The sequence below is a fragment of the Neomonachus schauinslandi genome, chromosome 13, assembly GCF_002201575.2.
Source record: "Neomonachus schauinslandi chromosome 13, ASM220157v2, whole genome shotgun sequence".
In the NCBI taxonomy this organism is placed as follows: Eukaryota; Metazoa; Chordata; class Mammalia; order Carnivora; family Phocidae; genus Neomonachus; species Neomonachus schauinslandi.
Window position 1 is genome coordinate 87,746,338 of NC_058415.1, and position 26,846 is coordinate 87,773,183.

The window sequence follows — 26,846 nt, forward strand, 5'->3', positions numbered from 1 at the left end:
CATCTGGAGCAGAGCCTAGTAGCCCTCTCTTCGCTGGTGGTTTTAACAATAATCCTGATATCGTCATCAGAACAACCCATGCGGCAGTCCTGAGAGTCACGGTCCCCTTCTCGTTATGACAATGGGGAAGCCGAGGCCCAGACAGGTGGAGTGCCTTTGGTTCATTTGCCAAGCTGGTATTTCAGCTATGACCTGGACAAGGACTGAGCCGTGGAGGAGAGTTCCAGGCACAGGGAATAGTGAGCGTGAAGGTGCAGTGAGAATAGATTGGCGTGTTTGAGGGTTTGAGGAACAGCAGGGAGGCCGAAGAGGCTGGCCTGTGGAGAGCATTCGTGGAGGCTCCCATAATAGAGCCGGGGCCCTAGGCCTTGTGACACCCAGTGCTTGCTGTAGGGTGACTGTCTCTGAAGAGCTTATAAAGACAAGAACTAATCTTTCTTTGCCAGAAAGTTCTGTGAGCCTCGAGTACATGTCCTCTGGTTCATTTTGGTGGTGCCTTCAAGCCTAGGAGATGGTTGACTCAGTGCCTTCCTCTGGCCCTCCTGGGTCAGCCCACGACCCACCTCACTGTGGTATTCTAGAATGGCTACATCCTGTAGGGTGAAACTAGACTGGGGATGGTTAAACAGGGCCACTCATGCCACCACTCTCCCCGCCGGCGCCCACAGCAGACATTGGTAATGGATCACAGATTATCGCACTCTGGATCAGTTTCCTCCAGTGCTCAGGGCGCCCAGTGTCCTTGTTGCTGGCCCACAAAAGGAGCCCATCTGTTATCCCTCAATTGACCCGAGCCTCACTGGTTCACTGGGACTATAGGTAGCCCACCGTCCCCTCTGTCTTTTGCACAGGAAACGGGTAGGATGAGCAGTTGCATCCCAAGTGCCCTGGGCCCTTCTCAGAGGACCCTCTGCCACCACAGCCCTCAGCCAACCCCTTCACGTCCTAAACAGCTCTCAGGGCACCCAACAGCTGGGGACGGCGCCTCCCTGGGAAAACTTGGGCTTCCCAGGATCTCTCCCCTCACCTTCTCCCTCAGCCTTGCTGGGCATCCCCCTACTTGCTGTCCCTCACCCACACCAAGCTCATTCCTACCTCAGAACCCCTGTCCTTGCTGTTCCCTCTGCACCCAGATCTTGGCATCTGCACCCAGTGTCCTCTCTTCCGAGAGGCCTGTCCTCACCACCCAGTCCCTGTTTCTCCAGCATGCTCTAGGATCCCTGTGTTTTGTGCTGACTTTCAGTAGCCACGATGCAGCAGGGGAACCAAGGCCCAGGGCTTTTTTTTTTTTTTTTTAAGATTTTATTTTTAAGTCATCTCTACACCCAAGGTGGGGCTCGAACTCACAACCTCGAGATTAAGAGTCCTACGTTCCACCAGCTGAACGCAAGGCCCAGGGCTCTTACGTGATTCTGTGATGGGTCGTGGGCCATCCAGGGAGCAGAAGCAGAGCCGGGAGCAGCACTCGGGCCTCGGTGCTGGTCGGGTGCAGGTCCTCGGGAGAGCCCAGGCCAGGCTGCAGCAATGGGGAGCCCAGGCCAGCGTCATCAGGGCTCAGTCTGCACCGGGCTCCCGCTGGGTGCCCCTCGGGGTCATCTTGGGGGCTCCCAGCCCCATGCTGCCATGCTGTTGTCTGTATTTGCAGGAAGGGGGCTGGAGGCTGACAGGTGAGGCCAGTGTCAGGGTCCACAGCCAGCCTGGGTCCCTGCGCCTTGCTCTTGACCATCTTCGTTCCCATGCTGAGCCCGGTTTGTCACTCTTGGAAGGTCAGGAACCGCAGTGAGGGCTAAGAAACTGCAGCAGGTCCCAGGCCCTTGCAGATGATTGTGAAATTGCCATCACTCAGAGGGCAGACAGCAGGGCACAGATAATGCCCCCCCACCCCTGCACCCACTCCGGGTCCCGATGAACACAGGCAGAGGGCCCGGGAGCTGGGAAGGAATGGCCAGAGGCGTGTGTTGGGTAGCAGCATTATGGGTCCTGGTGCCTTTCTCTCTTACAGTTTCTATTTCCCAAATTTTCTTTTTCTTTTTTTTTTTTTAAAGATTTTGTTTATTTATTTGACGCGGAGAGAGAGAGAGAGAGAGCGCACGCAAGCAGGGGGAGTGACAGGCAGAGGGAGAGGGAGAAGCAGGCTCTCTGCTGAGCAGGGATCCCAATGCGGGGCTCGATCCCAGGACCCCGGGATCATGACCTGAGCTGAAGGCAGCCGCTTAACCGACTGAGCCACCCAGGCTCCCCTCTATTTTCCAAATTTTCTGAAAAAACTGAAGCTCAGAGGGGTGGAGACACTTGCTCAGGTGGCCCAGTGCTGTGTGCGTGCGTGTGTGTGTGTGTGTGTGTGTGTGTGTGTGTTTGGAGTCGGGGTCCAGCTCGCTCCACCTCCGTGGCCCAGGCTGTGGGAGCTCCATCCTGCTGGCTCTTGCCTGGGCAGCCCCCCAAAGCTGAAGACCATGGGGGCTGGCAGGGAGGGCAGGAAGGAAGAGGCATCCTCCTCATGGGTTGTGTTTACGGGAGGGGGTTGTTTGCAAAGATAATGGGAGAAGAATCCGTCGGGTGTACACGGAGGCAGCTGGGGCTGCACCGGGCCTGATGGCAGGTCGGGGAGAAGCGCTCTCGTTTATCCGTCTATTCCGTACCCTTCCTGCTGCAGAAGGCCGTGCTGCCTCGCTTTACCCTGGGCCTGGCGGGAGAGGGGTGTGCAGGGAAGCTGCAGCCTGGCCTCAGGCTGGCTCCCACAGGGCAGAGATCCCTGGGAACTGAGAGCACTGAATCCCCAGCAAGTCTTAGCAGGCTGGGGCCTTTGGGCCTTGCTCGGGGTCCTCCGAGAACGAGAAGCTGAGCTGGAGTTGGACCCCCCGTGTCATAGCGAGGATTCGTTCATTCATTCACTTGATCATTCATTTGTCTGCTCAGTAAGTCTTTACTGAGCACCTGCTATGGGCCAGGCCAGTGCGGGGGGCTGGGGGCAGCCGGCTCTGAGGGAGACAGGTGCCTGGAGTCCCCTGGGGGAGGGGACACAGGCATGGCCCAGGCTGGCCCAGTGGGGAAGCCCCTTCTGTAAGTGGCATTCAGCCTTCCCTGCTTTATGAAATGACAGGTTTCTTCGCCCCTTTCTTTTCAAAGAAGTGTAAGAACGCACTTGTCAGGTCTGCGACTTTCTCTTCTCATCCCCACCCTGTCTCGAAGAGCTGGCTCCCAAACACAGCAAACGCTGTTGAACACCCATGCTCATGGGGCCGGGAAGTGTATGTGCTGTGTGTGCAGACACTGGGCCCATTTCCCAGACTCAGTGCCATAGCTTTGTGTCCGATTCCCAGAGCCGCCTCTGGCCCCCCAAGAGCTAAGACCCCTGTTCTCGAACAAGATTTCAAGACTAGCGACAGGTACAGAGATAATCGATTTGATAAAATGTCGTCTTCTCACCTCAATAAAAAGATGACTTAAAATCAAAGAATAGCTTCCATGAGTCCTAGTAACTAAGGACGGTTTATAAAAGAAAAGGCAAATCTAGGTGGAGTCATGATTGTAGTTTGGTTTGTTTTTTCAAAGGTTTTGTTTTCTGCAACAATCTTTTAAAAGTAGCTCATTTTTTAGTGGGTAATGGTTGGTTGCTTTCACGGTTTGTTGATTTATGTGGATATAAACAACTTTTATTATCTAGGATTTGTATTCTATATCACATGCTGCGTTACACCAAACTACATCTGTGTTTGGTATTTTCATGCCTGATCTGGAACATTCTGTAATGATTTTTTTTTTAAGATTTTGTTTATTTGTCAGTGAGAGAGAGAGAGCACAAGCAGGGGGAGCAGCAGAGAGAGAGGGAAAAGCAGACTCCCCGCTGAGCAGGGAGCCCGATGCGGGGCTCCGTCCCAGGACCCTGGGATCATGACCTGAGCTGAAGGCAGACCCTTAACCGACTGAGCCACCCACGCGTCCCTCTGTAATGATTTTAATTCCTTTTTTTTTAATGTGGTGAAATACACATAACATAAAATACTACCCTAACCATTAAGGCTGCGTATGGAGGTGGCCTCCATAAAGGCTGAGTGATTGGACGGGGCGGGGGCATCAGGGGCCTTGGTGTACTGGAACCTCCTCCTTGGGGCAGGTGGCAAGGGCGCCCGGGGCGGGGGGTCTGTGGCATCTCGGGCTCTGCTGTGTGGGAGAGGTCGGGGGCAGGAGCTTGGCATCCGGTAGATGTCCAGGACGTCTTTTGCAATCTGCCACACTGCTGCCATTTGTCGAAGCTCACCCAGGGCCTGGAAGGCAGGGGCTGTGTTGGTCTCCACCTCACGGATCAGGAAACTGAGGCCCGGAAAGGGGAAGTCACCTGCCCAGGGTCACACACAGGTCAAGGATGGTGCTGGGATCGAGCCAGGTCTGACGGGGAAGCCTGAGCCCTTCCTTTTCAGTCCTCTAAACTCTAAAAAAAAATTAAACTTTTTTATATTACAGACTTCGTGCATGCTCAGTGCACGGAGCTAGTAATAATAAATAAAAGAAAAAGATCCTTCCACCTCCTTTCCACTACACATGATGCCTGACTTGCTGGGAGTGTTTGTCCCAGAGCGTGATTTGGTCTGCAGGGGCCAAGGGGGACTTCTCTAAGGGAGACACCGAAGCCGAGAATGAAAGCGTGGGTGGGAGTCAGCAGGGTAGGGAGGGGAAGAGCAGGCTGAACAGAAGGCGTGCTGAGTGAAGGCCCTGAGCCAGGGCAAGACGTAACCTTCCCCAGCCTCAGTTTCCCCATCTGTAAAACGGGCGTAATCGTCCTTGTCTCCTGGGCTCAGTGGGACCATGGGGTGAAATTGTGCCTGGAGAGAACATAGCCATTTGCCTGGTCCTCAGTAGCCCCCAGGGGTAGTTGTTACACAGAAGAAAATACTTGTGGTAGACCCCCTCAAGCTCATGGGGTTCCCAGAGGCCATCTAGTTCAGCAGTTCTCAGCTGGAGTGGTTCCGCTCCCAGGGGATATTTGGCCCTGTCTGGAGACCCTTTTTGTTGTCTTAACTTGAGGGCAGGTGCCACAAACATCTAGCAGATGGAGGCCAGGGACGCGAGACAGGCCCCTCTCCCACTGAGAATCATCCAACCCCAAATGTCAGAGGTGCTGGGGTGGGGAAACCCGACCCCCGGAGCTGCTCTGAGTCACTTATTTTACCAGCAGGGAAACTGAGGGGCATTGCAGGGAAGGGGTCCCTCAGGGTCTCTGTCCCAGCGAGACAGGACGGGGCCAGGCTTGGCACGCAGGGCCTGGGCTCCTGGAGCAGCTTTCCTGGTGGCTGGGTGCGTCTGAAGGAGAGCGGGACGGACCCGGGCCTGTTGGAACCTGAGGCCTGGGCCCTGGGTGGCGGATGGAGTCACTCCATCATCCTGGGGACAGGAGTCCTGGATGTGAACTTCCTTATGAGGCAGCAGCCCCCCACCGGGTGCCGGCAGCGGGGAGGGGGCGTGTGCCTGGTGTGAGGTGTCCCGGCTCAGCCAGCCTCAGGACTGGGCCGTTTTGTCAAGTCCCGGCCTCAGAGCTGTGACAACTCACAGGGTGAGTTAGGGCTCTGGGGTAACCGGGGTGTCTGGGACAGTTCCCCATCTCTGCTCCGGCGAGGCAGGGTGCCCCCACCTTCTGATAATGAACAGCGGGGTGGCGCAGCGTTTGGGGAGCACGGCCTCACCATGTGTTTATGCAGCCGTGTTTCTGCCTGGCTGAAGGAGAGGCGGGTGACGTGGGAACCCAGGAGGCAGGAGACCCAGGTCTGAGCCCTGATCCTGCTGCTAACTTGCTGTGTGACCTTGAGCCAGCCTCTCGCCCTCTCTGGGCCCTCAGTTCCCTGTCACAGAGCAGTGGGGGGCCATCAGTGGGTCTCTAGCCATCTGAAGGAAGCTCTCAGGTTCTGGCCAGGGTCCTCGGGGCTCAGAAAGAAGACACTGGATGCCTGGGCCCCTACTCCGTCTGTCCCTGTCTGGCAGTTTGTATGCTGATCCGTCCATCCATCCATCCATCTCCCTGGACAGGCATTTACTGAGCCCACATTGTACACCAGGGCCTGTGCCGGGCATGGGGCACTGCAGTGTCAGGGAGGTTACGGTCGGACGGGGACACAGCCTGGAGACAAACTGGATATGGCGTGCTGGGGTCTTCCGAGGGGTGAGGGAGCAGAGGAGCCTGTGAGGCTCTGGGGGGCCTGGCCAGCGTTCGTGGAAGAAGTGACAGCTAAGCTGGGACTGGTAGTGGTGGGTGAGTGGATTAGCCCAATGAAGAGAAGGAAGATGTATGTTTTGCAGGCAGAGGGACCTGCAGGTACCAAGACCTGGAGGCTGGAGATCGTATGGCAAGTTCTAGAAGGTGTGGTTGGGTGTGAATTATGGAAGTGCCTGGCAAGAGGAGGCTGGGCCATGGGGCTGGCGCAGCCTCTAATTGGTATTGCCTCCTGGGGGTGGGCTTCCCGAGGCCCTACCGTTACAGTCTCTGCAGGGGTAACCGGAAAGGCCCCCCCACCGAAGGCTCCCCACTGAGGCTGGCCTCCCTGCGCCCCGCCAGCCCCCAGTTACCTCAGGGCCCCCACCGTGGGCCCAGGCAGCTGCTGTCCGAGCTGAGGACTCCTGCTGCTGAGCGAGCTGCCTTCCCCTCCAAGAGCCGCCCCCTGAGAGCCACCCGCAGGGACCCTCCGAAGAGGCTTTTGTCTTCTCTTTATTGTTTTTAACAGTCTCTGCAGATCACTTAGGTAACATACATCCATTGTGGGGAAATGAGAAGCTCTGGGGGAGGCCTCCACCCTGGCATCCAGAGTGATCTGGGGACAGCAGAGCCTGTCCCCACGTGGACCATCAAGTCCTGGCACCAGGCTTGTCCCCTCCTCCTGCCCAGGGACCTGTCTTGACCAGGGAGCCTGGGGCCATGGACCAGGTCTTGTCCCTGCAACGCTCCTTCTCCCTGGCTGTGTGTCCTGCCTAGGTATGAAGTTTGGAGCCCAGAGCACTCCGCTGGGAAGGAGAATTTAGAGGGACCTGCACTGGGCTGGGTCCCTTCCTGGTACCAGTGTTGGGAAGCGCACCCGACCTCTTGCCTCATCTCTGAACCCCAGCATCACTGAACCCACCTCGCAGGGCAGGGGTGACTCACGAGGAGCAGCCATGAAGGCTGAGCTCTGTGCCCAGGAAGGTCCAGGCGGAGGGTGAGATGGGGCAGCCATCTGGTTACTGAGCAGGGAGCTGGCCTCCCTGGACCTCTTCTCCACATGCCCCCTCTATGAATGGGCCCCGGCCATGGTGCCACCTCCTAGGGCCAAGATGGGGTGCCCGGAATCCCCTCCCTGGACACGAGGGTCTCCATTAGAACAGAACAACGGGGCAGGTGAGTCTCGGCGACCCCGTGTCTCTGAGCATCTGGGCTCTGCAGTGTTTGCCTTCGACCCCCGCCTCAGCTCTGGTCTGGGTTGCGAGGACGAGCAAGTACCCCTCCTGAGCCTCAGTTTCCTCATCCTTCAAATGGGCTTCACTGTAGACTTGCTCACCAGCCGCCGTGGGCGCTCCAGGAGAATGGGTTTGCAGCGAGGGGCCCCGAGAGCTAGGAGCTGGGAGCAGACAATGGCTGATCCCTCGCTAGCTTCCCTCTATGCTGGGAATCCCCCTCCTCCAGCTGGGTTGCTAAGCTACACACAAGAGCCAACTCATGAATTACTTTACAACAGCTCATCTGAGTTCATAATACTAAAGATCATGCTGTTGATGATTTTTTATGCCCAGGCCTGGGGTAAGTGTTACCTCATCATCTCATCTGATCCCGACAAGATCGCTATGAGAGCTGTCCCCTTTTATGAATGAGGGGATTGAGGCTCAGAGAGGGGAAGGCACTTGCCCAAGGTTGCACAGCCAGCAAGGGGCAAAGCTGGGATGTGGAGTATAAAGCCATGTCGCCATCAGCGGGCATCTGCAGGATCCTGTGCTGGACACTGGGAACACCGGGTGGACAAGTCCAATCGGAACAAACCAGGGTGCCCTTTGAGCTCGCTGCCCGGCTCCCGTGTCCGTCAGTGCAGATCCCTGGGAACAGAGGTGGGGGAGGGGGTGTGCATATTGTAGGGTGCAGGCATGTGGGAGGAGCCAGCTGCCGGCCCCATATGGTGGCTCTGCCCACTCTGTGGTGCCAGGAAGGGCTCAGTGGAGAAAGTGGGGGAGGCGGGAGTGCCTGGTGTAAGAGCGCCACTTTGGGGAGCTGGTTCGTGTGAGTTTTGTTGTAGCCCTGCTGTGTGGGGGGCAGGGCTGGGGGGCCAAGTGCTCTATGCACAGTGTTCATTCTCATGGCGTCTCTTATTCCTCCTTGGATGGATGAGACTCAGAGAGATGCAGTCACCTATCCCAGGCCACCCAGCTAGCCAGAGACAGAGCTGGGATGAGCCCCCGCTAGGACGTCCAGCCCACCACCCCCATGGGGTACTGTCTCTTTGAACCAGGATTCACAGCCTCTCGGGGCGCTGGGCAGGAGCTGCGGGTAGGTGGGTGATTCCGGCGCCTCCTTTACCCTCTCTCGCCGGGTCTGCGCCTCCAGGTACAAAGGCTTCATCAAGGACTGCCCCAGCGGGCAGCTGGATGCTGCAGGCTTCCAGAAAATCTATAAGCAGTTCTTCCCATTTGGAGATCCTACCAAGTTCGCTACGTTTGTTTTCAACGTCTTTGACGAAAACAAGGTGAGCTGGGGGTTGGCGGGGCCCGCGCCCGGCCCAGAGTCCCCTCCCTCCTGCAGGCGCCCGCGGCATCTCCGCACCCACGCTCTCCTGCCGGCCTTCCCTTCTGGAGAACGAACACACACATGCACATACACTGATGCATACAAATGCGTGCCTGCGTCCGCACACAAACGTGCGTACACATATGCAATTCATGCACTTACACGTGCTGCACAGAGATGTGTATGCGTACGTATGTCTGTACATACAGGCATGCGCACATTTGTATACCTTGCCCTTTCTCTTACAAGCACAGAATGCAAATGCCTGCAGGCACAATAACCCGGATTTAGAATCATCACTGACCTTACTGAACATTTACTGTGTGCTAAGCTTTTTACGTGGATTATTTTGAGTGAGGCTTTACAACCAACTACCTGTGGGGTATGGCCTTTTAATACTCCCATTTTGCAGATGGGGAAACTGAGGCTCTGAGCAGCATACAATATGGGATCTTTTGTGCCTGGCTCCTTTCACTGAGCATCATGTTTTCAAGGCTCATCTGTGTTGTTGCGTGTGTCCCCTCCTGGGGATGGCCGTGCTGACAGTTGGCAGATCCACTGTCAGGGGGCCCACGGTCCTTAGCACTCTGTCCCATGCCTGCATTTTTCCAGGCTTCCTCATGTTCACGGTGGATTTACTGTAACTTGTTTTCACGCTCTGTACTGTTGGGCGCTTGGAATGTTTCTGTGCTGTCACGCTCTGGCTTTCTCCCCAAGTGTCCTCAGGCTGACAGTCACACTGCCTAGCCCTGGGAAGAGCTCTGCCCTCTCCAGGCCTCAGTTTCCCTATTTGCAAAACGGACAGGTGGGATTAAACAGTCTAGAGCCCTGCCCTCAAAAGCCTGGAAGCCTGTAGTTCTAGGCCAAGGGGAAAGGGGATCTCCAGGAGGCCCTTGCCCAGAGAGGGTGTGTGTGTGTTGGTGGTAACTTCTGGCTCTTTCTCCCACCAGATGTGGAGTTGGGCTCTGCCTTTAGCCTCACTCCTTCTTCTGTCCCCCCTGCCTGGCCTGACCCATCTGTAATCCTACCCCCCACTCTGTCCCTTGTCCCCTCTCTCCCACCCTCTCCCCTTGGCTGTCCGTCCATCAGCCATGGGCATCTGGTGCCTGCCGTCACCCATCACGCACCCAAGGCCCAGCCTGACCAGAGACCCGGTACTGACTGAGGCCACCCTGCCCCTCTCTCCTGTCAGGACGGGCGGATCGAGTTCTCTGAGTTCATCCAGGCGCTGTCGGTGACCTCAAGGGGAACTCTGGATGAGAAGCTTCGGTGTAAGTCCCGTCCCTGGGTCCTGTCAGGCAGCCCCTGGCTGGGCCCAGGCTGGAGGGAGCCCAGATAACCGGGCCAGGCTGTGGGTCCAGGGCTGAGAGATGACCCAGATGTCCGGCCTTTCCAGGTCACAGGAGCTTCCCTGGGGGTGGCCGTGTAGGAGGAACACGGCTTACCGAGGCAGGGTGGACAGATGGGGAGGTCAACGGGTGTAGACGTGGCCCATGGGTACTGTAGCCTTGCATTCTAAGACTCGGTTCCAGTGCTGCCTGCACCTCTTGGGAGGCTGCTGTTTTGATGTCTGGTCTCATCCACGCACTTACTCGTTCACTCAGCAGACATCCACGGGACACGGCCACAGTGCGCCCTGGCCCGGAGGCTGGGAAGCCGCGGGAGAATCAGATAGGCAGGTGCCCGTTGTCATGGCTGTCAGTCTAGCACGGGGACAGGATTTTGAAAAATCCCATAAAACTGCAGCCGAGGCGGGAAGGGTGGGTGAGCAGACAGGAGGGCAACTGGCTCTGTGAAGGGTCAGGAGCTGGCCCTGCGGGAGGCGGGAATAGCATGTGCGAGGCCCTAGGGCCGAGTGGGCAGGGGCAAAAGGACGTCTGGAGAGAGGGTGGAAGCAGTTGAACCAGAATTCACTGCTCTCTGGGGCCTCTACGTTGCGTTGCATTGGCAACAAGAAAACAGTGCAGTTTCTTTTTCTTTTTCTTTTTCTTTCTTTCTTTTTTTTTTTGGAATAAAGGAGGATTTTGTTTATGTAAAAGCTACCCCCCCACCCCCATCCCGGGCATATTATTTTATTTTCTTAGTTGACCATAGCAGGAAGCTCCGTGATTGTGGGAGAGGAGTGGGTGGAGAGGAGGCGGAGACTGGGGAGGGCGGGGGCGGGGGGAGGGAGGCCATTAGGGGTTCCTCCTGCCCTCCCTCCCCCCCCACTCAACCCCAGCCCCTGCTCTACAGACCCAGAGACCCCTTCTTTTTACTTTTAGTTTCTTTTTTTTAAACCCCACTTGAAATGCTACCTGTGTCAATGTGTGTGTGTGTCTGTCTGTCTCTCTGTCCCTCCCTGTTTGTCCTGATGTGAATCCTCTGTGGATGAGTAATGGGGCTCCCCCGCATGCTGGGGGGGGGGGGGCGGAGGGGCGTGGCAGAGCCTGCCGGACCCCGCCCTGCGCTGGGGCTGACTCCGCCCCACTGCTTGATCACAGGGGCCTTCAAGCTCTACGATCTGGATAACGACGGCTACATCACCAGGAACGAGATGCTGGACATTGTGGACGCCATTTACCAGATGGTGGTGAGGCCTGGGCCCTATGGGGTAGGAGAGGCAGTGGGGGGGCGTCACGTTTGGGGACAGGGCCTGGTCGGCCCCGAGGGAGCCCGCTTGCGTAGCTGCTCTCCCGCCCGGGCTGAGAGTTGGCCGGGGGAGGGGTGGTCACTGCACATCTGCGAGGTGGGCAGCGGCTGTGGGGACAGAGTGTTCCAGAGCAGGAGGCAGAGAGGGCCGGGGTGGGGTGGGGAGTGGGAGGAAGAGCAGTCCGCATCTGGAACCCGCCCAGATCTGGGGGGCATGCTTTTGGCCAGGACCCCAAAGCCGGAGTGCCAGGAGCCTAGCGCCCACCTTGTCTCTCTCTGGCAGGGGAACACCGTGGAGCTCCCCGAGGAGGAAAACACCCCGGAGAAGAGGGTGGACCGCATCTTCGCCATGATGGATAAGGTGAGCCCGGGTGAGGCTGGTACTTGACCAGGGAGGTAAGGCGTGGGGGCCAGGCCCCGGGCCCCAGTGGGTGGGCCGCGCAGACCCTCCGAGATGCATAGATGTTCAGTGCAGGTCAGCAGCCATCCCTATCAAATGTCCAGAGCTTTAAGTAAGTTTAGCCAACACTTCTTCTTTCCCCAGCTAAATTCTTTTTTTTTTTTTTTTTTAAGATTTTATTTATTCATTCATTTGAGACACAGAGATACAGAGAGAGAGAGAGCAGGGGCGCCTGGGTGGCTCAGTCGTTAAGCGTCTGCCTTTGGCTCAGGTCATGGTCCCGGGGTCCTGGGATCGAGCCCCGCATCGGGCTCCCTGCTCAGCGGGAGGCCTGCTTCTCCCTCTCCCACTCCCCCTGCTTGTGTTCCCTCTCTGGCTGTCTCTCCCTGTCAAATAAATAAATAAAATCTTTAAAAAAAAAAAAAAACAGCATGAGCGGGGGGGGAGGCAGAGGGAGAGGGAGAAGCAGGCTCCCTGCCGAGCCAGGAGCCCAATGTGGGGCTCAATCCCCGGACCCCGGGATCATGACCTGAGCTGAAGGCAGACACTTAACCATCTGAGCCACCCAGGCGCCCCTCCCCGGCTAAATTCTTAACCGTTTTTACTTCTTGACCTGGACCCCTTTGATGTACTGGAGAAGTCTCTGGGCTTCTCAGAATAACGGTTTTCAGTGCATCAAATCAAATCCATAGGATCAAAAAGGAAGCTAATGATTTTGGAATACAGACATCAAAATATTTTTTAAAAAGAATTCGTGATAGAGCATTCTGTGAGCTTCTTTATGAATGCATTAAATAAAGAGGTGTAGTGGTGGGTGTCACCACCCCGCAGTTTCAAAGCAGTGACAAGCATACGTGATGCCCGCACGTCATTGCCTATGACCCCCACGGTTGACACAGGTCCCAGGTGCGGCTGGTTCTCTTGGGCATTGTCACCTACCATCATTGTAGATGGAAAAGCTAAATTTCAGTTAGAAGTTAGCAAATAGAAAGACCTCGTTTTTTTCCCATCTAAGTTTACAGACCTGCTGCATTCTAGCCACAGATCCCAGGTTAAGAAATCCTTGTTTATATCAACCTTTTTTTTTTAAAGTGAAATAAGTTTGTATTTATTGGAAATTTGATATGGTGATGGTAGGGCAGCCCAGTATCACTTGCCTTAAATCAAAGAACACAAATTACAGTGACAGTGGCCTTATTTTTTTTTTTTTTAAGATTTTATTTATTTGACAGAGAATGAGTGAGAGCACAAGCAGGGGGAGCGGGAGAGGGAGAAGCAGGCTCCCCGCTGAGCAGGACCCTGGGATCATGACCTGAGCCAAAGGCAGACACTTAACTGGCTGAGCCACCCAGGCGCTCCTGACAGTGGGCTTATTAGTATGTCCTTGTTTTATCCAGGTGCTTGCCCTGAAAGCTTAGAGCCTGAGATCAGCACATGTCAGAGAGGCAGGGAAGACCTCTAGGTTCAGACTGCGCTGGTCTCTTGGCGTTGATAAAAAGATGCATCCACAGCGTGTGGAGCGAGGGATACTGACTTTGTCACGGGGCGGTTCGATGCTGTTTAATGCCAAGGCCACACGCTCCTTAAATCTCCCCGACTCATACGTCCCTTATTTAGGGAAACAGAGCCCACCACCCACCCAGACTGGTGTAAATTCTACCTTCCCCAGTGACTAGCCATGGGGCCCTAGGGAGGTGACCAAGCCTCAGTTTCCTTACCAGCAAAATGGAGATAAGAGCAGTGCCTCTTCTTAGGGCGGCCGTGAGGAGCCCCTGAGAGCAAGTGTGAGACGCGTAGCATCTTCAGGGCCCGCAGTGAGCCATCTCTCTGGGCCTTTTTTTTTTTTTTTTTTTTTGGCTCTCACGGGTTTCCCTGAGAGATGCTCCAGAGGCAGGGATTCTGGCCCAAATCACCACTACCCCGAGAGACCCACTCAAGCCCTTTTTCTTGAGCTCCACTGGGTCTCCTGGCGTCTGGTGTAGGCTGCTCCGGGAGTGGTTTAAATGCCCTTGCAAGAGTGACCCCAGAGAAATGCAGTGCGCTCTCAGCCCTTGGGGATTAACCACCATTTATGGGAATTCATTGCAGTGATAATGATAAGTATGGAGTTAGGGGTCCAGGGTCACGTACCCAAGGTCACCTTGCCAGGAAGTGCCTGGGTCTCTCTTGACGCCTGACTCCTCCTACCTAGCGAGGTGCGCTGCCTTCTTCCTGACCTAAATTTGGAAGCTCTCTCCGGGCCAGTTCTGGGATGGGCTTGGGGAGCAGGTGTCCAGGGTCCAGGCCAGAGGCCCCCATCCTGGGAGGCTTGTTGTCCCCCACCTTCAGCCGCCTCTCTCTGCTTGCAGAACGCCGACGGGAAGCTGACCCTGCAGGAGTTCCAGGAAGGATCGAAGGCAGACCCCTCCATTGTGCAGGCGCTGTCCCTCTATGACGGGCTGGTATAGTCCAGGGCCCAGAGCCGGGGTGAGTGGAGGGGAACCTGGGGCTTGGGGTTGGGGGCAGGGGGGGAAAAGCCAGTCACAGGGCACCTAGGATTCGCTGGGTCTCCTGGCAGTCCTTGGGGTCTGCCCAGCTGGAGCCGAGCTGGTAGGAGGGCCTGGAGGTAGGCTTCAAATCAGCTACAGCCTTTCTCCTTTTGTCATTTTTATATGCCCAGATTCGGCCCGAGAGTTTGCTTAAATAGAAGTTTCCCTGGATTGGAAACGCTTTGAAAAGCATAGTTGTCGGGGGACGGGGAGAGCAAGGGCTGTGCACGCCCTCTCTGTGTGGCCCGTGGAAGCCCTGAGTGAGCCCTCTGGCTCCCTTGTTCAGTAGCTCAGATATGGTTTCTCGTTTCCTCCAGTCGGGTTTGCTGGAAGTGCTGAGCCATATAGCCAGGAGAGGCCTCTGTGGCCGGGAGAGGACTGCCTCCCTTTTTCTTCCTGATTCTCCCCTACCTCTTCTTTTTGCCTCCTCTCTGTTCTGTCCTCCGTGTTGTGTGCGAAGAATGGGGGTGTTGCCCCCGCCGAGGTCATTCTTGAACGTGCCTTCTGGTGGACGGATGATGCGTTCCCTTGGTGTGTATCTGAGGAAGATTGTGGGACCCAGGATATGTGTGTGTTCGGGTTCACTAGAGGCTACTCGAGTCTTCCCGTGTGGCTCCCCCCCAATTTTATTTATTTATTTATTTATTTATTTATTTATTTTTATTTATTTTTTTTAAAGATTTTATTTATTTGGCAGAGAGAGACAGCGAGAGAGGGAACACAAGCAGGGGGAGTAGGAGAGGGAGAAGCAGGCTTCCTGCTGAGCAGGGAGCCTGATGCGGGGCTCGATCCCAGGACCCTGGGATCATGACCTGAGTCGAAGGCAGACGCTTAACCGACTGAGCCACCCAGGCGCCCCTCCCCCCCAATTTTAGACCCCACCAGCACTGCCTCAGAGTTCCATTTGCTCTACAGCCCGGCCAACACTGGATGCTCTCTGTCTTTTACATTTTACACATTTTGGTGGGTGTGTCGTGACAGGGTATAATTTTAATTTACCTTTCTCCGGTGAGCACGGACGTCGGGTAGCTGGTCATGTGTACGTCATCCTTTTGGGAAGTGCCGTCATAGTTATCTATTGCCGAATGCTAGGTTACCTCAAAACTGCCGCTGAAAAGAACAGACATCAGGAATTTGGGCACAGCTTAGCTGGGGGCCTTTGGCTTGAGGTCTCTCATGAGGATGTAGTCAAGCTGTCAGCAAGGTGACCAGCCATCCCTGTTTGCCCAGGACTGTCCCAGATTTTGCATGGAAAGTCTCAAGTTCTAGGAAACTCCTCAGTCTCAGGTAACCTGGATAACCCTCAGCTGCTGGCCAGGGCCATGGTGTCATCTGAAGGTTTGGTGGGGGAGCACCCACTTCCAAGCTCACTCATTTGAATCAGCAGCCTCGGTTCTCACTGTGGGGACTTTTGCACAGGGCTGCTGGCTTCCGTCAGGGGGAGCTTCCTAGGAGGGAGGGAGAGTGAGAACCCGAGATGCAGGCGTCCATCTTCTCATAACCTAATCTTGGAAGTGACACCTCATCACTTTTTTTTCAGGAGTGCCTTGGCTACGTTAGGCTATGTGCATTTCTATATAGATTTTAGAATGAATGTATCCATTTCTATACACACACGCACACATTGAGATTTTGATTGGGATTGAGTTGAATCTACAGTTCATTTTGGGGGAGAATTGGCATCTTTGTTGTGTGGAGTGTTCCAATCCATGAAAATGGTATATCCGTTCATTTAGGTCTTTCAAATTTTTCCTCTAGGACATTTTATTGATTTCAGCTAAAAAGTCTTTTACATCTTATGATAGATTTATTCCTGGATATTCAGGTTTGTTTTTTTTTAAATTGTATTTCCCGTTTATTTCTGGTTTCTAGAAATTCAGTTGGTTTTTGTTTATTGATGATATATCTAATGGTCCTACTAACGTCACTTATCAAATCTAAGAATCTACCTTCAATTCTTTGGGACTGTCTATGCTTTATTTCTTCCTCTCCTGTCCTTCAGCCATCTGTTTCTTTGTCCTGCTTCCTTGCCCTGGCTGGGCCCTCCAGTGCAGTGTCACTTAGGAGTAGCGATGGTGAGCATTTTTGTCTCACTCTTGGTCTTGGGGGACAGCTTTCAATAATTCACTATTAGTGGGAAGCCTGGGTGGCTCAACGCGTTGAGCGTCTGCTTTCGGCCAAGGTCATGATCCCAGTGTCCTGGGATCGGGTCCTGCATCAGGCTCCTTGCTTGGCAGGGAGTCTGCTTCTCCCTCTCCCTGCTTGTGTTCTTTCTCTCTCTCTGATAGATAAATAAATAAAATCTTTTTAAAAAAAGAATAATTCAGGGGCACCTGGGTGGCTCAGTCGTTAAGCGTCTGCTTTTGGCTCAGGTCATGATCCCAGGGTCCTGGGATTGAGCCCCACATCGGGCTCCCTGCTCCGCAGGGAAGCCTGCTTCTCCCTCTCCCACTCCCCCTGCTTGTGTTTCCTCTCTCACTGTGTCTTTCTCTGTCAAATAAATAAAATCTTCAGGGGCGCCTGGGTGGCTCAGTTGGTTAAGCGACTGCCTTCGGCTCAGGTCATGATCCTGGAGTCCCGGGATCGAGTCCCGCATCGGGCTCCCTGCTCGGCGGGGAGTCTGCTTCTCCCTCTGACCCTCCCCCCTCTCATGTGCTCTCTCTCTCTCATTCTCTCTCTTTCAAATAAATAAATAAAATCTTAAAAAAAAATAAATAAATAAAATAAAATAAAATCTTTAAAAAAATTATAATAATAATTCACTATTAGATTAGTTAAGTTATAATTAACTCAATAATTATCATTAGAATGTCTGGTATAGGTCTTCTCTTGATAGGTTTTATCAGATTTAGAAATTTCCTTTTCTAGTTCACCAGGAGTTGTTTTTTATTTATGTTTATTTATTTTAAGTAATTGCTACACCCACCCTGGGGCTCATACTCACAACCCCGAGATCAAGAGTCCCAAGCTCTTCCAACTGAGCCATCCAGGGGCCCCTCCTAGGAGTTTTTTTTTTTTTTTTAAGATTTATTTATTTATTTGACAGAGAGAGAGAGAGACAGCGAGAGAGGGAACACAAGCAGGGCGAGTGGGAGAGGGAGAAGCAGACCTCCCGCCCAGCAGAGAGCCCAGTGCGGGGCCCGCCCCATCCCGGGACCCCGGGATCATGACCTGAGCCGAAGGCGGACGCTTAACGACTGAGCCACCCAGGTGCCCCCAGGAGTTGTTTTTTTAGAAAATCACGAAGAGTGTTGAGTTTTATAAAAAAAATATTCTGCATCTACCAGGATGCTTATATGACTTTTCTCCCTTTTGGGTGTTAACCTGATGAATAACGCTGATTGGTTTTTGAATGCTAAGCCTCCCTTGCACTCTTAGAATAAACTCTACTTTCACCATTGTGTGTTAGTGTTTTTATGTATCATCAGATTTGATTTGCTGATACTTTATTTTGGGGGCTTATGCTCTTCTTAAGTTTCTGTGAGGCTGCTGCTGTTGATGATTTTACACAAGAAATCCTTTTCCATTGAAGAGACCTTAGACAGTATGTTGAAACAGAACACAAGAAGTTTATTTTTAAAAACCTTCATGTATAACCCAGATATAACCACTGTGAGCATTTTGGGTCCAGGGTGATTCAAAAAGAATCGAACACTCACAAAAATAACTGGGTCACATGGGGGTATATAATCAAAACAGTTTCTAAAGAAACCATCATAGTTATTTCTCTGATCTTAGAAGCACTCGGCATGTGGCTCTGGGTCCCATGGTGCGTATTATGATCCATTGTCTCATTTCCCAGAGGCTTCTTTTGTGAATTACCACCAGTGGCCTCCTGTGACATGCTGCTTTGTCTCCCGCAGGCTGTGGAAAAAGTGGTACAAACATAGCTTCTTGATATATCCGCCTCCCAGAAAAACTCACGCAGTGTCACTAATTTCTTTATGGTGTGTGATTATTTTTCAATCACCCTAATTGTTTCTGCCTTACGGTTTTCTGTGAACACACATGTGTTTGTATTTCCTCAGCAACAATGAGTTCATAACCATATGTTGTTGGCTGTTGTTTTGGTTTTTTTTTTATGAACAACTTATAGGAAACATTTATGTTTTCTTTTGGAGACTCAACACTAAGAGAAGAGGTTTTTTGTTTGTTTGTTTGTTTTTAGAGAAAGAGAAAGAGCACACACGAGCTGTGGGGAGGGGCAGAGGGAGAGGGAGAGAGAGAATCTCAAGCAGGCTCCACGCCCAGTGTGGAGCCCAATGCAGGGCTCGATTTCATGACCCCGAGATCAGGAGCTGCACCAAAATCAAGAGTCAGTTGCTTAACTGACTGAGCCACCCAGGCACCCCAAGAAAAAAGATTTTTAACGTGTTTTACCCAACTTGGCACAAAGTTCACATCATGCTGTGGCTGCACAGACTTTCCTTAACACCATGTATGGAGACACCCATCTGAGCCTCACCAGCAACATGGCAGCCAAGAAGATGTTACTTTATTTCCATGACGAGCTTTTCAGACAACCTTTCTATAGCTCGTCCCCAAAATTGCCCTCTTCCTGTTCTCAGGCTTGTCCTAGAACCTACTGGATAGTAATTAGATCCAATTTGTGTTCCATCGTTTTTGTGATTGATTTGCCTTCTCAGATTCCTGATGTATCCTAATTGTTCGATAAGTTACTGTTACATAATCCACTGAGCCACCCAGGAACTGAGATCCTGCCTATTTTCTACATCGGTAAAAATGTGGTTCGACACCATCGTTTTTAATAGCTGCATGGTATTCTGTTGTATAGTTGGGCCGTAATTTACCCAGTCCTGTGCTGTGGGACACTTAGGCTGTTGGAAATCTTGAAGTGGGTTTTTAAAAAAACCTTCGTATTCACGAGCAGTGGTGGAAAGAGTGGTGTAATCCCATTATTGACCATCCTCCTTCAGAATCACCAGTCCGCTGCCAATCTTGTACTGTCTGTACCCTCCATATGCACCTTCGGAGTGGGTTAATTTTTTTTTTTTTTAAAGATTTTATTTATTTATTTGAGACAGAGAGAATGAGAGAGAGAGAGCACATGAGAGGGGGGAGGGTCAGAGGGAGAAGCAGACCCCCCGCCGAGCAGGGAGCCCGATGCGGGACTCGATCCAGGGACTCCAGGATCATGACCTGAGCCGAAGGCAGTCGCTTAACCAACTGAGCCACCCAGGCGCCCAATGAAACTTTATTTATTTATTTTTTTTATAAAGATTTTATTTATTATTTGACAGAGAGAGAGAGCACATGAGAGGGGTTAGGGTCAGAGGGAGAAGCAGACTCCCCGCTGAGCAGGGAGCCCAATGCAGGACTCGATCCCAGGACTCCAGGATCATGACCTGAGCCGAAGGCAGTCGCTCAACCGACTGAGCCACCCAGGCGCCCTGGAGTGGGTTAATTTGAAGCAAATTCAAGACATTCTATCGTTTCATACATAAATATTTCAAAATGTATTCCTAAAAGATAACAATCCTTTACAAAATCCGTAATAGTAGAAAAATCAATACTAATGCCTTAATACCCCCCACCCTGCAGCTGGTACTCCCATTTCCTATTACCTCACGGGTTTTTGTTTATTGGAATCAAAATCTGAATAAATTCCACCTATTGCAATTGGTTGATAGGTCTCTCAAGTTTATTTTAATCTGTTTCCCCTTCCCTTTTTGGCTTGCTGTTTGTTGAGAAACACGTTCTGTAGAGTCTCCTCCATCTGCGGTTTGTGGATTGCGCCCCTGTGGTAGTTCTCACATGTTCTTTGGTTCCCTGTACTTCCGGGAAATGGGCAGTTAGATCTACAGGCTTGCCCAGCACTCAGTTTGGTCCACCTCGTCGAGAACACCTCCTAAGTGGGGCTGCCTGTGTCCACCAGGTAGCTCATGAGGTCGGGTGGTGATGACTGCTTCATTCATTCATTCTGTAGGTGACGTCCTAAAGCTGTCTGTCCTTCTTTGTTTGTGGCTCGGTTGCTTCTACGCAGGGAACTTTCCCCTCGTCTAGTTTTTAGTTGGAAAGGCAGGATAGATACTCAATTCTTCCTCCATTTCAGTTTTCAAAATGAGTTGGATTCTGATATCCTTTTGAGGTGACCAGTAGTTTTTTTTTTTAAACATATAATCATGAATTTATGGATTTAAATGCATTTGGTGAGTTTCATCATGTTTGCGGTTTTCACCACGACACTGCGGATCATAAGGGTTCACAGATTGCCACAGAAGGCAAAGCATGTGATGAGAAACTCAGCCAAGCGCCCCAGGGTTGGCATGGGGACGGAAGGCTGAGAGGACACAGTCCTCTCCCTGGGTGACTCTTGCCCCCCACCTGCACTGCGGCGGCCACCCAAACTCTGGTCCCGTGGGGCCTTCCTACTCCTCCAGGGCCACTGCCACCTAGCTTCTGACTGACCCAGATGATGCTTTCAGGTCATCTCACACAGATCTGGGAAATGGCCTCTTTTGGATCTGACACCTACGCTTGTGCAGTTGGGGGAGCAGGGACATGGGATTTAAGCGGAGCAGGTTACGGGAAGGATCTGTGGATGGCGCAGACGCCAACAGACAGGACGGTCCTCCATGCCTTTTTTCCAAAATATATCAAGGCGAAATTCACCTAACATAAAATCAATCACTTTGTTTTTAAAAATTTTTTTTAAAAATATTTATTTATTGGGCGCCTGGGTGGCTCAGTTGGTTAAGCGACTGCCTTCAGCTCAGGTCATGATCCTGGAGTCCCTGGATCAAGTCCCGCATCGGGCTCCCTGCTCAGCAGGGAGTCTGCTTCTCCCTCTGACCCTCCTCCCTCTCATGCTCTCTGTCTCTCATTCTCTCTGTCTCAAATAAATAAATAAAATCTTAAAAAAAAAATTTATTTATTTTAAGGAGGCTCTACACCCATCATGGGGCTTGAACTCATGACCCCTGAGATCAAGAGTTGCAAGCTTCTAGTGACTGAGCCAGCAGGGCGCCCCGTCCCAAAGGGGAAGGGTGGGTTCCAACGAACCATTTTCAAGTGAACAATTCAGTGGCATTTCGTACATTCGCAACGATGTGCAACCACTACCTCTGTCTAGTTTCAAAACATCTGTATCCCTCCAAAATCAAATGCCAAATCCACTACACAGTTTCTCCCCATCCCCTCTGCAACTAAGCCCCCAGCAGCCCCAGCCTGCCTTCTGCCTCTATGGATTTGCCTATCTGGGACATTTCGTAGAAGTGAAGTCTGTGGCCTTTTTTGTCTGGTTCCTTTCACTCAGCGCAATGTTTCCCAGGTCCATCCATGTTGTAGCGCTTGTGAGGACTTCATTCCTTCTCACGGCTGAGTCGTGCTCCGCTGTATGGACAGAGCACATTTTGTTCATCCACTCATCCATTGGTGGACATCTGGGTTTCCACCTTTTGACAACTGTGAACAGTGCTGCCATGAACGTGGGTGTCCGTGGCTTCGAGTCCCGATTTTCAGTTCTTTGGGGTGTATCCCTAGGAGTGGGAATGCTGGATCCTGTGGTAACTCTGTGTTTAACTTTTTGAGGAACCACCGGACTGTTTTCCACGCAGCTGCACCATTTTACCTACGCCAGCAAGAGTTGGGGGTCCCGGGCTCGCCACACGCTCACCAGCACTTGTTGTTTCCCTGTGTTCTGAGGAGAGCCACCCTAGTGGGTGTGAAGTGGTGTCTTAGTGTGGTTTTTCTTTGCGCTTGCTTCCCTGACGACTCATCCCGTTGAGCCTGTTGGCCATGCCATGCCAACTCAGTGGTTGCCCATCACGTGATGCTCTGGCTGCATCCTGTGTATCCAACCAGCTCCCTGTTAGTGGACACTGAGTTGCTCCCTCCCTTTTTATTTTGCTATTATAGATGATTTTACTGAGGCAAACCCCTTCTTTCTTTCTTTTTTTTTTTTAAGATTTTATTTATTTATTTGACAGAAAGAGAGGGAGAGAGAGACCATGAGCAGGGGGAGCGGCAGGCAGAGGCAGAGGGAGAAGCAGACTCCCCACTGAGCAGGGAGCCCGATGCGGGGTTCGATTCCAGGACCCCAGGACCATGACCCGAGCCGAAGGCAGACGCTTCACCAACTGCGCCACCCAGGCGCCCCCACCTGATTTATTTCTTAAGGATGAATACTAAGCACCAAATGGGTGGATCAGAGGGTATGCACATTGAATTTTAGGACTTCTGACAGAAAGCCACCCTGCGCCCTCACTGACTCTCCCGCCAGCCCTGTAGGGGTGCGTCCCTGGCGGCCAGCTCTGCACCTGTCTCACCTCCTTGTGTCTTCCAGATGCCTGGGAACCACTCACCTCCTCCCGTGCCATGAGGCCACCTCCGCCCCAACACCACCCTCCTGTGTCCACCCAGCCTTTCTCCGCATCCATACCCAGCCGGGCTGCCCTGGAACCACGAGGCCCGGCTCTCCTTCCCCCAGCCCTGCACCCACCACCGCCTGAAGCCACCGGCTCCAATTGCCAACCACCTCTGCTTGTTCAGAAACCAACACGAAACGGAAAAGGCTCTAGCCCTCTGCAAAACCAAGGACTCGGCTGCTTCGCAGGCAGCCTCTGGGTCCCTCCCGCTCTCCTGCGCGTGTGCTTTTGTTTTTTTATTTCAAACAAACATTGAAAAAGAAAAAAACAAAACAAAACTACCTTCTGTCCTAGAAGGTACAGACTGACAGATGGGGAGAAAGCTACCGTTGACCTCAGAGAACACTGCCTCCCGCCTCGGCCGTCCTTCGGCAGCTGGAGAGGCCACGGAAGTCACGGCCTCGGCCACGGTGCGCTCGGGGTGTCAGGGGGGCCCACCTGATTAACGTTATTTGTCGTCCCATCCTCGAGCAGCGAAACCACCTGCGTGGCTAGGATGATTCATGATGATGATGTTGATGATGATTTTTTTGTGATAACAGTATTGTGCTTTTTGTGGGGAAAGTGAGTTTTTTTATACATATATAATTGATATCTTTTATTTATTGGTTGTTAACTGTTGCTGCTGCCTCGTGTGTCCAAAGCTCCCAGGGATGCGGGGCCTACCGTTTACATGTGCACGCCCTCGCCCACCTGCCCACCTGCCCACCTGCGCTTGGGAGGATGGTGGCCTGCAGCGGCCAAGAAGCCAAAAAACTTTCTCTCTCTCTCTCTCTCTCGCTCTTTTTTTTTTTTTTTCCAGATACTGTGCTCGATGTTTGGAGAGGGGGAAGAGTGGGTTTCTTAAATGGCTAATGCACTGTTTTCCCCCCACCCCCAGCCCAAATGCCTCCTCTTGAACCCCTTTTCTCTGCTTCCTGTCCACACTCCCCATCCTGTGTCTTCCTCTGGGTCCACAGCATCTTTTCTGAGGACAAACAGGGGATATCTTTTGGTTTCTCAACTCTTGCTTTGGTGTTTGCAGCAGCATGGAGCCTGGGAGCCAACAAGGGAGGACTGGGTACATTAGGAAAGGGGAGGAGGGCACTCTTTGCAAGCAGGTGAGCAGAGGAAGGGCTCCTTCTCCCTCCGTGGTGGATTTTGAAAACTGTCGCTCAGTTCTCTCCCACTTGCTTTTCTGCCTGCCGGTCTGCCTTGTCCGGTAGACCACAGAGCATCCTCCTTCCCTTCCCTCTCTCAGCTCAGATGCTGGGAGGGCGGGCGGGAGGGAAGGGGCACAGGCAATCCCATTCGGTAGTGGCTGCTCCTAGAGGCTATGGCCCACACGCGCTCATAGGAAGCTTCTAACCCCACCTGCCACCGAGACAGGATGGCCCTGGAACTGCCACCAGGAAAGTCAGATGACCTTGGACCAGAGGCCAGGAACCTGCAGCTGGCTCTGCTCTGTGATTGTGGGCAGGCCCCAGGCCTCTCTGGGCCCCAGCTACCCCAGCTGCAGAACCAGGAAGCTTGGGCTTCTTGAACCGGAAGGTCCACTTCCATGCTGACACTGTACAATCATAGGCTGGGTCTTTTACAGTTTATGATTCTGCGGTCTGTGGCTAAGTTTGCCAGACCCCAACAGACACGAGATCTGTTTGAGTCACTATTTTGTCTCTTGGCACAAGTCTTTGGGGACATGGCAGCTGCTGGTTGTGTTGTGTGGGGTCAGATGACCTACCTGGTTCTCTCTGCAGTTCTTCCTGGTCCCTCCTGGACTCTTGAACTGTCTTTTTGGCCCAGAACTAGTCCTCATGGAAGGAAGGCTTCTGGTATGGGAAGCAGCCTCCCAGACTACCTAGGGCCCGGCCTGACTCTAGAATTCCCGCTTCTTTGCAAAGTCAGCAGCCTGTCCTCTCCCTGCTTACTCCAGCCCCAGGAGAGGAAAAGCTGGCCCTTGGTTCTCACTTTGAATTGTCCTTGGTCTTCACTTTGCACTTTCCCAGGAGGCCAGAGCGACTGCTAATTAACCCAGAGCACTGCTCTGCCAGCGTGGGGCTTGCATGTCCGTTCCCGCTGGCTGGACCGCTCAGCCAGTCCCTGACTCCCTTCTTGCTCAGCAGAGCCCGTGGCTGTCCCCCACCTCTACTGTAAGCCCCAGATTCCGCGGGTACTGGGAGCGCTTTGATCTTCACAGGTGACTTTGCAGGTTGGGCCCCTCAAGGCCCCTGCAGTCACCTTCCTGCTCAGGCCACTGGCTCAGGAGCCCCAGGACTCCCCCTCCCAATCCTGGCTCTGACCTAGGACCCTCGGGCAGGATGACTTGGTGGCTTGGGGCTGGAGGAGGGGAGAGGAGGGCCCTTCCCCATGTCACATTACTTCTCTGGCTTCTGCCTGAGCCTCGATTTGCGTCTCTGGCCCAGTGGGGAGGAGCTGTCGAGCACCCCATGCTAAAGGCATCATCTCGGTAAGGGACTTGCGGCTCAGAATCATCCAGGCTTATGCGTGTGGGTTCCCCCCGCCCCCTTCCCTCCCCAGCTCGGGCATCAATTCCCAGGCGTCTACGAGCATCTGCCCACGAGGCCTTCCTTCCACCTTCTTGCCCTCTGACCTTTTGGTTTGGAGCCACGGGTGTGGCAGGCGTCCTGTGGCCCCATGGCTCAGGCGCACCTTGGGTCCATGCCCGGGGACAGCCCAGAGCTGCCGGAAGGGCCAGCCCTCTTCCTGGCGGGGTGCTGGGCTTTGGCCGTTTGTGCCCGAGGTTGCCGGGCAGGGACAGTTCTGTCTCCTCCTCTCACCAGGCCTCTAGATCTGGAATCCTGAGCAGCTGTGGGCCTCTGTCCCCAGCAGCGATTTCCACCAGAGGCCCAGGCCTGCTCTCTGGGGGTTCCAGACCCACCGGATGCCAGGCTCTCCGTCCCTCTGCCGACCCTTCTCTCCTCGTCCCCTGGCCCAGGAGCAGCGGCCCTTGCCTCTTCCTCAGGGCGTCCGCTCCCCACTCTGTGTTGATGGCACTGAGGAGAAGCCAGAGGTCCCGACATTTGACCAGGCAACGTTTTGAGTAACGTCGAGGCAAACGTGCGTGTCCTCCCTTCCCCAGAAATGCTTTTCAGTTTGACAGCCAACTTCCTAGACGACAGGCACACCTGGGCTTTCGGGAACCTGTCTTTTCTCTGAGGGGAGGAAGGTTGGGGGGGCCTTGGCCCCCCGGGAGGGGCAGCCTCTGTCTGGAGCTAAGCCCCACTGCGCGCCCAGCGCAAAGCTACCCGGTTCTCGGCGCAGCCTCGCCTCCGCGTCTGGCGATCCAAGGGGACGCCGGCGCGCCCCCTGGTGGCGGGGAGCTGCAAAGGCATGTGGGGGCCCCCCACAGGCCAAACAGGAGCTTGGAGGGGGCAGCGGGAGGCGGGGGAGCGGAGGAGGGGGCTCCGATCTCACCCGGGCTCTGGGCCCCAGCCCCGCATTTTTGGCAGCGTGTCTCCCAGATGCCCCTCTTCTAGGTCTGCCCCCTCCCTTCCCGCCGGGATAGCAAGTTAATTAAGTTAATTAGCATAAGGGCACAGTGATGGGAAGCCTTGCCCTCTACCCATTTTTTTAATATCTGCGGAATAAACCCAATGGTTGATTTTTGACTGAATAAAAGGCTTTTGTTGAATAAACAGCTGGTCCCATCTTCTGTCTTGGCATCTAGGCTCAGGCTCTCGACTGGCCGGAACTGGGACAAACACAGAATCCCCCTCCTCCCCCGCTCCTGCCCCTCGCCCCTCAGCCTGCACACTTCTGTTTTCCCTACGTCTTTGCAGGGCCCGGGGCTCCACGGAGGGCCACACGCTCCCAGTCCGACTCCGTGACCGGCTTTCTCTGAGACTGGGGGCGGGTCGCTCCTGCTCAGTTCCTCTGTCCCTCAGGTGGGAGCAGGTGTCTGCTCCGCCCCCCTCACAGGGCCAAGTGAGGAGCGGAGAGCGGGGGAGAGCGGGCATGAGCGTAGGGGTCAGAGCACCTTGCAGAGGTGGGAGGCCAGTGGGGCGGTCTCAGTTGTCGGGATGCCCTGACCCGCTGTCTGCCACTTGGTAAAGGAATTTGGGCAACTCTTAACCAAAAAAAAAAAAAAAAAGGAAAGTGCAATGTTTCCTGGCTATGGTTGTTTTCTTTCTGTTTGCCTTTCCAACCCCCCCCCCAGCCTCTTTTTGGGG

At 53.6% G+C, this 26,846-nt stretch overlaps 1 protein-coding gene across 1 annotated transcript in view; it reads left to right on the top strand.

The window, feature by feature from the left end:
- NCS1 (neuronal calcium sensor 1) overlaps window positions 1-26,536 on the top strand; it is a 52,282-nt gene extending 25,746 nt beyond the window's left edge. The window contains exons 4-9 of the mRNA XM_021691560.1: window positions 8,552-8,690; window positions 9,924-10,002; window positions 11,215-11,303; window positions 11,646-11,723; window positions 14,111-14,228; window positions 22,596-26,536. Of these exons, the coding sequence (XP_021547235.1) occupies window positions 8,552-8,690; window positions 9,924-10,002; window positions 11,215-11,303; window positions 11,646-11,723; window positions 14,111-14,209 (484 nt within the window). The 3' untranslated portion in view covers window positions 14,210-14,228; window positions 22,596-26,536. The remainder of the gene's footprint in view (window positions 1-8,551; window positions 8,691-9,923; window positions 10,003-11,214; window positions 11,304-11,645; window positions 11,724-14,110; window positions 14,229-22,595) is intronic.
- Window positions 26,537-26,846: the final 310 nt, after the last annotated feature.